Here is a 10,635-nt window from a genome sequence, read left to right as displayed (position 1 = left end):
GAGGTATTAATCTCTCGTGCAACAGATTCCATCAATTTTCTAGAAAGTTCTTTAAAATATTCGAATACCGAACATTTCTGATATCTTTAGATCCTTGTTTGATATTTACTTTAAATAATTTAAATAATTTAAATAATAATTTAAATATGTACATTCAAGCATGATACCAATAAAGATATTATTAAAGATGACGCCAATAAAGAAGTATACATTAATAAAAAAATGTCGATTATTTTATTATTTAGTTTTGTAATTATGATGCAAGAATTGTACTGGCAAATGCATTAAAGCCGTCCGGTTACACATATTAACATCTTATACATAGTGAATTCTGATGTCCCTCACTCTACATCTCCGTCTTCAGTCGCAGTTGACACTGTTTTTGCGTAAGAACATTGTCAAGCCAACAGTGTAGATGATAGATATAGAGTGATGATATATTATGTACAAGTTGCACATCACAGATACGAATAAAAATAATAGAAGGTTTATGCATTGCAATCTTGCGATAAAAATGTAATGTTTATTATTGCGAAGTGCTGCATTATAGAAATGGTGCATTAGAATTGAATTGTAAAATTATATATAAGTAAAATGTATGTACAGTAATATTCTTATTCGCTTCAATTTCTACTAAATTTTAATTAAATCTTAATTTTTGTTTCATTATTTATTGATTACATATCCAATTCAGAAGCAAGATCGACATTAATGCATTACTATACGAAAAAATAACATAACATAGTTAGATGTTGAAGACAATAACTATAGATTCTTCTGAGTTAACTCAAGTGTAGTCTAATTAATTTGCAATAAAAAAAGTTGTGCGATAAGAAAGAGATACCTGCTAGAAACTGCTGACATTCATCACTTAATCACCGTTTCACATAATGTTATATATATTATATAAGATACATCAAACACTACTGTTTTCAATGGAGAAGTGAACTTTACGAATGCACGAAGTGGACTGAAACGCATGAAATTCTTGCGTTAAAGGAAAGGTGAATTACGCATGCGTGGGTTTCGATCAAGATATTATTCTACGAATTTTTTTCTCGGGAAAGTGCACAGATGTTGAATTCCCTTCAGTGTAATATTGATCGCTTAATCATTGTCTCCCTCTCGGGGTAGGTGTCCTGCGAGTATATCTATCACGCTATGTGCTACCTTCTACTCCGTTTATACATACTTACATAATTTCCGTTGGCGAAACACTGACACAATTGTATATAATGTTACATGAATATATAATACGCAATTGTTTCTTTGAGAGAAAGAGTTTCAAAAATTGTCACAGAATGTTTTATAGTCCAACGAAACTCCATAAACTGAGGATAGCTTGTAAAATGTGGATCTCTGTTCAGGAACGGTATTTTAACTTCAATCGAATTGAACTACTCCTTGTTGGCTTATGGCCTTATCAACAATCAGGTCTTGCTCGATTTCTGAGAACAATCTATCTTAGTATTTTGATGAGCGTTGTTGCATTAATGGTAAGTAAATATTTGTAATCCTAGTGTTTGCTATTTTACAATTTACATGTTATTTAGATGAGGTAATGATTTTTGACGCAAATAATTCCCAATAATTTTTTAATTATAGCTTTCAAGGCTTTGCTTTGCAAAATATAGCTTTGAATTTAGTATTAATCTGCTTTGTTTTTCAACATATTATACTTTTTATGCGATTCTGTATATCGCCTTTTGGCTTAACAGAGAAGCTGTGAGTTATTTCTTTCTTTCTTCCGAACCTTAATAAAGTGCTACAAATAAAGGTTGATATGAAAGAAACTAGTTAGTTTCTTTCATACTTTATAATGCTATGCAGCATAAAATATTGTTAATACGATAGATAAGATATTTATTGGAGCAATTACAATACATTTACAATAGGCTAAAGGATGAGAATGAAATTGCTATCTATGATAACTACGGGAACATTGGAAAACGAATAACGATCGCCTGTATAAGTAAGAAAAAGACTCGTTGTAATTTTTACTATTGTAATTATTTAGTAATTTTAGCATTGAAGTATTATAAATTTGATTATAATATTTACTAAGAAGTCAGGATTTACTAATTTTTTTGTATTGTATTATATTGCTCATGCATATATGTAGCTTTTGTTCTTTCTCTAAAAGAAAAATGTTTAGTAATTGTAGTGTGCAATCAGTCTGTTCTTGTTGCAATACAATGTTGGCCGTACATTTTTGATGTGATTCTGCCCCACAATGGGACCTATGTGGGCCGTGTGGTAGCACTTGTGAGCAAATATTTCGCGGTAGAAGAAAAATATTCTTATTTAGTTCTTCTGCATCTAAACGTCGCTACTTCTGTAGGAGCACTTGTATTCTTAGCAGTAGGAACAATGATGTTATCATGTTTCAAACATATCTGTGGAATGTTTAGAATTGCTAGGTAAAGAAATATATAAAAATTCAAACTAGAGATTTATTCACATTGTGTAGAAAAATAGGTAGTTCATAAAGTTTAGAAAATAGATATAATTATGGTGAAGATACTATTTACAGCTACCGTTTTGAACAAATAATAACGATTACTACGTTACAAAGTATTACCTTAAAACATAAAACTATGATTTACAAGAAGCTAATCTGTGCCATAGACATTCATCGCAAAGCTACAGAGTAAGTATACTACTATATATATACTATATATATTATTAGCGATAATGTCCATGAAGTAATGAAAAACTTATTATTTTTCTGTACAATACTGTCAATTAGTAAGGACATTAAATACTATGCATCAATACAGAAAACGGCAGGGTTAAAGGAATTACAATTTTCAGGCACCTTGTTGCTGTATGGCGCAATTGTTGTCCTTAATTTAAAAAATGTAGTTAATTAAAAATGATCATACATGCAATTAAAATTTAATTAAATTATTTCGTAGTAACTTATTTTAATCTAATAACATGCATTTTTTAAAGGTTTGCCAAATTCCTTGTGAGTAGCATGGATCGATCACTTTTCGTTGTAATAATGGTTACTGTGCTTTGCGTGAGTTTCAATCTTTATGGAGTAAGTTTTCTTACATTCAATATTACTTATAAGACACCTACGTAACATAACGACTACCATAACATTTTGCTTTGATGCGAAAGAAATTATCAATAAGAAGATATATACCCTGTACAATATGTGTCGGCTTCTCCTTATGAAGTTCACACTACATACATATGTGGACACGTATTTATCGGCCGTTATTCGTACAAGGCTCTCTTTCTTCAAAAATTATCGCAATTTACAGAACCGAATTGGCCGATTGTTAGTAAAACTGTTTTCTATTTATGCAATCTGTTTATGCAATAGAAAAATTCGCTAGAAATTGCATAAGAAATGATTTTGAAGAAAATGAAGGAATAAATTTTGAAGATGTTATAAATATTATTATAAATGCTAAGGTCTTAATTGCACAATGGCTGTGTTTTCAGATATTTCACATTGAACCAGATATGCAGAACATAGAAGAAACATTAGTACATCTTATTCTTGTATGTTTCATTTTTGCATACATGTTCTTAGCCAACTATACCGGACAGGAAATTATGGATTATAATAATTTTGTATTTCTTACCGTGTAAGTGATATTTCTGTGAGGCTTATATTGTTATTTGAATAATTTTCAACAATGGAAATGCTACGTTTTTTTTATATTCTCAAATTATATTTATCAATTCCATGCCACCTTTTCTATAGGTACAATGCTCTATGGTACCTAGCTCCGTTGGAGATACAGAAGTTGATCTTGATCTTATTACAAAGAAGTAACAAAGCTTTCACGTTGAGTATCAGTGGATTATTCACATTATCTCTGGAATGCTTTGCTTCGGTAAAGTTGTTCGTTTTATGATATAGATAAATAATGTTGCATACGTTGGTGAAAAGTAAGGACTAAGGAGAATTTGTTTACAGCTAGCAAGTGCATCAATATCTTACTTCACTCTCATGCTATCTTTATAATAATTACGAAAATACAATATCTAATAATATTATATATTTGTAACGATGCACATTATGTAATCCGGTCAGCGAACACTGACCGGGAATTCCGCCGCTGTTAGGTGGGAAAAGGGCGCACCACGCCCACAAAGAATACCGAAAAATAAATCAAGCCGAACAGTCCCGGAAACCAAGGAGGCACGTACGTTCAGTTAAACGTACGAATTTCTTGAAACATAAATGTACCACAAACTGATGCAATTTAACAGATAAAAGTTCGAAATTTTGCCACAAAGTTTTCACTTTTTTAGTTTTAAAAAACGAATTGTCCAATTAAAATACTCCTACGCTTAACTGAAGACAATATTATTATATACATTCTGTCCGAATTATAAGTCATTTGGGTACAAATTGGCCAAGATACGTGGACGGCCAGCTACGAGAATGTAGTTTTGAGAAAAACGGAAAAAAGAGAAGAAAGTAAAAAAAAGGTTTAAAATCAATTATGTTACATAGAATAGTTGAATTTCTTGTAACAAACCAAAGTGGGTCCAATCCAAGTAAGTATAAGGAACCTTCTCCTACAGTGGCAGTTTCTTCGGTTTCGCTGCTGCATTTTTTCAACACTCTACTCTCTACGCGACGCCTCTTGAGGTCGGATCTCGGCAGCGGAAATTCAGTACTCGTCCTAGCGGCCTCGATACTGTGCTGCTGTCAATCCAGTTTTTTATATTCTCATATATCAAAATTCTAGTCCTTCCTGGCAATAGTGACTTTGGTCACTAGAACTATTATGATTCAGAGTGGCCCAAATTGTTTAATACATTTCATCTACAGAATTCTGATGTTTGCGAATAACTAGCCCATTAAAAGTACTCCGTTCAATTATAATAACTTTCCAGCAAGTTCTTCTTTACTTTCTTTATTCTCCGAATCCTTTACTTTGTTTTTTGCACTGACGTAGCCTTGCGCGCTTTTCAAATAAATACAATAGGGGTAAAGTCAAATAGTCAGCTGCAAATCGTCGGTTAGAATTAGGTAATTTGGCATGCTGAGTATTTTCAGATAGCATGTTCGTGTGCGACCGACTTCGCTACGCTATTATAAATTTCTTAATGCGAATTATAATATACTTTTTTATAGACATATTTTCAAGACTCGAGCATTAAGAAAGTGCAAAAAAATATACTCTTTTAAACTGTCACAGTAGTGTCTCCCCTTGATACCATCATATTTTAACTATTGATCCCTCGTAAACACTGCACTCTACTGTCCCCCATTCTAAGTCTCCGTCTTCTATCATAGCTGGCATCATGTAAAAGCCTCCTCAAAACAAATGCGGACAGCGTGACAATAAGTATAGAGTGGTGATTTATGTGCAAAGTACACATCACATATGAATAACTATAATAAATCAGATATGATTAGAAATACTAAAAGATATATGCATTGCTACTTTGCGATAAACAGATAATGTTTATAAAATTTGAACAAGCTGTTATGTTAAACAGATGATTACATTAGAATTCAGTTGAAAAATTATATATATATATATAATTTTTTTATTATTTATATATATATATAAAATGTATGTGCAGAAAGTAATATTTTTATTCGCTTCACTTTGTAACTTTTAATTAAATCATAATTTATTGTTTCATTATTTATTGATTACATATCCAATTCAGAAGCAAGATCGACAGTATATAATATTATAGATATTGTATAAGATACATCAAACTCTACTGTTTTCAATGGAGAAGTGAATTTTACAAATGCACGAAGTGGACTGAAACGAATGAAATTCTTGCGTTAAAGAAAAGGTGAATTACGCATGCGTGGGCTTCGACCAAGATATTATTTTACGAATGTTTTTCTCGGGAAAGTTCACAGATGTTAAATTCCCTTCAGCGTAATATTGATCGCGTAATCATTGTCTCCCCAACGGGGTAGGTGTCCTGCGAGTATCTATCACGCTATGTGCTACCTTCTACTCCGTTTATACATACTTACATAATTTCCGTTGGCGAAAAACTGACACAATTGTATATAATGTTACATGAATATATAATACGCAATTGTTTCTTTGAGAAATAGAGTTTCACAAATTGTCGCAGAATGTTTTATAGTCAAACGAAACTCCATAAACTGAGGATCGCTTGTAAAATGAGGATCTCTGTCCAGGAACGGTATTTTAGCTTCAATCGAATTACTCTACTCATTGTTGGCTTATGGCCTTATCAACAATTAGCGCTTGCTCGATTTCTGACAACACTCTGCCTTAGTATTTTGATAAGCTTCGTCGGATTAATAGTACGTAAATATTTTTAATCCTAGTGTTTGCTATTTTACAATTTACATGTCATTTAAATGAGAAAATAATTTTTTGAGGCAATCAAATCCCTATAAATTTTTAATTACAGTTTTCAAGACTTTATTTTGTAGACTACTCCTTTGACTTTACTATTAATTTGCTTTGTGTGGCAACATTTTATACTTTCTTTGTGATTAAATATATCTCCTTTTGGATTAACAGAAAAGCTGTGAGTTATATCTTTATTTCTTCCAAAACTATATTGTTACAATTGGTACAAATAAATTTTGATATGTAAAAAGTTTCTTTCATATTTTATAATGCTATGCAGCGTAAAATATTGTTAATACGATAGATAAGATACTTATTGGAACAATTTCAATACACCTACAATGGGCTAAAGGATGAGAATGAAATTGCTATCTATGACAAATACGGGAACTTTGGAAAACGAATAACGGTCGGCTTTATAAGTAAGAAAAATCTGCTACTTTTTATTTTTGTAATTATTGTGCTTATTTAAATAATTTTAGCATTGAAATATAAATTAGATTACACTATTTACTAAGAAATTACGGTTTACCAATTTTTTGTATTGTATTATATTGCTCATGCATATATGTAGCTTTTGTTGTTTCTCTAAAAGAAAGAATATTTAGTAGTTGCAGTATGCAATCAGTCCGTTATTATTGCAATGCAATGTTGGCCGTACATTTTTGATGTGATTATGCCCAAAAATGGAACCTATGTAGGCCGTTTGGTAGCAGTTGTGAGCAAATACTTCGCGGTACAAGAAAAATATTCTTATTTACTTCTTCTGCATGTAAACATTACTAGTACTGTAGGATCATTTGTACTTTTAGCAATAGGAACAATGATATTATCATATGTGAAACATATATGTGGAATGTTCAGAATCGCTAGGTAAAGAAATATATAAAAATTCAAACCAGAGATTTGTTCACATTGTGTAGAAAAATAGTTACTTCATAAAGTTTAGAAAATAGATATAATTATGGTGAAGATACTATTTACAGCTACCGTTTTGAACAAGCAATAACGACTACTACGTTACAAAGTATTACCTTAAAAAATAAAACTATGATTTACAAGGAGTTAATCTGTGCCGTTGACATTCATCGCAAAGCTACAGAGTAAGTATTTATATGATTATATATATATATATATATATATATATATATTATTATGATAATATATACATTATTACTAATAATGTCAATAAAGTAATGAAAAACATTTTTTTTTCTGGAAGGTGTCAATTACCCCGTCCGACAAAATTTGATCTTTTTTTGTAACACGAGTGTGAATAGTCATTTTCGATGTATTTCTTCGATGATTTTTGCCTGCTAAACACGAATCTGTGTCCAACTTTGGCTATCGCACGCACGCATACTCAATGCACGTACACGCATACACAATTACACACACATACGTATATTCTTTTATACTCTTTCTGCCTATTGCATTCTATTAAATTTATATTGCTTTTTGATGATATTTAATATGATTCTATTATATTATATAAGTATAAAAGCACTTACTTTTCACATAACAGCGTTAAAAAGGAACTTTTCTATGGACAATAAGAGCTATTTTCAACTAACTATATCTCGAAAAATCATACCGAAACGAAACAACACGCATTTTACAGCTACAAGATGACACTTTCGCATGGTGTAACCGAAATTTGGGAAACAAATTTGCTGGCGGTGCTACAACGTCATGAAAACCCTCAAAATCGACTTTGACCTCTCTGACGCCATTTTTCCCAAAATTGTGACGTGATAGCCAAATTTGGGCAACGGATTCGTGTTTAGCAGGCAAACATACATCGGAAATGACTATGCACATTCGTGTTATAAAAATGTTGGACAGTGCTATTAAAGACATAAAATAGTATGCATCAGTACAGAGAACGAGAGAGTTAATAAGAATTAGAATTTTCAGACAAATTGCCGATGTATGGGGCAATTATTGTACTTAATTTAAAAAATGTAGTTAATTAAAAATGATCATACATGCAATTGAAATTTAATTAAATTATTTCGTGATAACTTATTTTAATATAATTATATCTATTTTTTAAAGGTTTGCTAAATTTCTTATCAGTAGCATGAATCGATCACTTTTCTTTGTCATAATGATTTATGTGCTTTGCGTGAGTTTCAATCTTTATGGAGTAAGTTTTCTTACATTCAATATTATTTATAAGCCACCTACGTAACATTTTGTAAAATTTGATGCGAAACAAATTATCAATAAGAAGATAAATATTCTAATAACAATTTTAAAATATTAAGGAATTAGTATTTCTCTCTAAATATCATACTAATTGCATAAACACAAAGTTTTTCTGTTTATGCAATAGTAAAAATTCACTAGGTATTGCATAAGAAATGATGAATTTTGAAGATGTTATAAATATTAATATAGATGTTAGATATTATAAAGTATTAAGATTTTAATTACATAATAGCTATGTTTTAGATATTTCACAATGAACCAGCTGTGCAGGAAATAGAACAAACATTAGTACATCTTATTATTATAGGTTTCGTTTTTGCATACATGTTCATAGCCAACTATGTCGGACAGGAAATTATGGATTATAATAATCATGTATTTCTTACCGTGTAAGCGATATTTCTGTGATGCTTATATTTTTATTTGAATAATTTTCAATGATAAAAATGCTAGGACGTTTTTTTATAATCTCAAATTATAATTATCATTTCCATACCACGTTTTCTATAGGTACAATGCTCCATGGTACCTAGCACCGTTGCAGATACAGAAGTTGATCTTGATCTTATTACAAAGAAGTAACAAGGCTTTCACGTTGAGCATCGTTGGATTATTCACAATATCTTTAGAATGCTTTGCTTCGGTAAAGTTATTCGTTTAATAATATACATAAATAATGTTGCATACGTTGGTGAAAAGTACTAAGGAGAATTTGTTTGCAGCTAGCAAGTACATCAATATCTTACTTCACTCTCATGCTATCTTTGTAATAATTACGAAAATATAACATCCAATAATATCATATATTAGAATAGATAGATATAAAACTGAGTGAAAATGCCGACTTTCTCTTCTACTATTAAACAGCTGGAAAGTTGGGGTAATAATAAGGTGATAATATTTTTCTTTCAAAATCGTAAATCGTGTTATGTGAAGTAAGCAAAGCAAAACATTAGTTGGCTCATAGATACAATCAATTATGCTAACAAAACCAGGCCTGAAGTGTTTCTCATATGTCAACGTATCGAATGTATCATTCGAAGAAAGTTTGTTGATTTTAATATGTGTCAATCGCATTGTTGAAATATATTGTATAACGAATTTAGTATTATAATGAAATAATCAATAATAAAAATTTCATTAGTTTTTACGTATGCAGCTCAATTCATTTTTTCTAAGAATGGATGAAATGATTAATAAGTGAAATATTATAATAATTTAAATATTAAGTATGTTAATAAATTCTTTAAATAAGTAAGTAAGTTATATGTATATTAAATATTCAGTAATGATACTTGCAAAGATATTGCTAAACTAATAAGGAAATATATGTTATTAAGGATCGGCCCTTTCCAATTTGTCTTTTTGATTTTTTGACGTCATAGGCGAGAACTGACACGGTCTAAAATTCTTGCGTCCTATTTTCATTTTTCACTTTTTCCTCACAAAAAAAATACTTTTAATGAGATTCTCTTCTGAGATTCTTTCTCCTGAGAAAGTAAGTTCTTGTTATCCGTATTACAGTACTATTTCTTGTTACAGAGACTAAAGAAGCTTTTTCGCAAAATACTCAGCTAATCGTTTCAATTTTAATTTAATTCTAATCATTATTCATACTTTCCTATTATTGGCTCCCAAGTAGCAAAGTTATATCAGAAAATAGCAAAGGTTGTAGTTTAGTTGACATTTCAAATTCTTCAGAACAGTTTCTATCCTTTTCCTTCTTTTTATTAAAGAAAGTGTTTTAAAGCATGTGGAACATCAACTGGACTACAGCCATAACATGATATCATTATTTCGTTTTCTGACATCATTTTGCTACTTTTAGGGCACAGTTAAAAAGGAAATAACTAGCCTGATTATTAGTCCTTTCATAACTTCAATTTTCTTCTTGATCGTATCCGTGTGCATACATGTACCTATACTATATCATGCCATATGCAAACTGGAAGGCAAAGAAATCGATTATCTTTACTCTTAAGGGGATGCTGGAGCTGCTAGTGAACTATTTTTTCACTATAGCGATGGTAATTGCAGTTTCGAAAATTCTCTTTATTGCTTGTGCAGAATAAAAAATCCTTGTCCACAA

At 30.7% G+C, this 10,635-nt stretch overlaps 1 protein-coding gene across 4 annotated transcripts; it reads left to right on the top strand.

Annotated features, from left to right (window-relative positions):
* The first annotated feature begins 1,237 nt into the window (after window positions 1-1,237).
* Window positions 1,238-9,902, top strand: LOC105280873 (odorant receptor 4). 4 transcript variants are annotated; one of them, XM_026969334.1, is made up of 9 exons: window positions 1,238-1,496; window positions 1,606-1,725; window positions 1,855-1,972; window positions 2,156-2,420; window positions 7,319-7,435; window positions 8,391-8,481; window positions 8,790-8,935; window positions 9,057-9,189; window positions 9,269-9,902. In XM_026969334.1, the coding sequence occupies exons 1-9, from the start codon at window positions 1,302-1,304 to the stop codon at window positions 9,314-9,316; spliced, it is 1,233 nt and encodes a 410-aa protein (XP_026825135.1). In that variant the 5' UTR covers window positions 1,238-1,301; the 3' UTR covers window positions 9,317-9,902. The 4 variants fall into 4 exon arrangements, with proteins under 4 accessions (XP_026825135.1, XP_026825071.1, XP_026825166.1 ...); XM_026969270.1 differs by lacking the exons at window positions 7,319-7,435; window positions 8,391-8,481; window positions 8,790-8,935; window positions 9,057-9,189; window positions 9,269-9,902 and adding exons at window positions 2,534-2,650; window positions 2,956-3,046; window positions 3,460-3,605; window positions 3,725-3,857; window positions 3,941-4,429 and having other exon boundaries at window positions 1,249-1,496; XM_026969365.1 differs by lacking the exons at window positions 1,238-1,496; window positions 1,606-1,725; window positions 1,855-1,972; window positions 2,156-2,420 and adding exons at window positions 6,074-6,280; window positions 6,391-6,510; window positions 6,637-6,754; window positions 6,944-7,205 and having other exon boundaries at window positions 9,273-9,902.
* Window positions 9,903-10,635: the final 733 nt, after the last annotated feature.

The sequence above is a fragment of the Ooceraea biroi genome, chromosome 1 (assembly GCF_003672135.1).
Source record: "Ooceraea biroi isolate clonal line C1 chromosome 1, Obir_v5.4, whole genome shotgun sequence".
NCBI lineage: Eukaryota > Metazoa > Arthropoda > Insecta > Hymenoptera > Formicidae > Ooceraea > Ooceraea biroi.
This window is presented reverse-complemented; position numbering and strand designations above follow the sequence as displayed.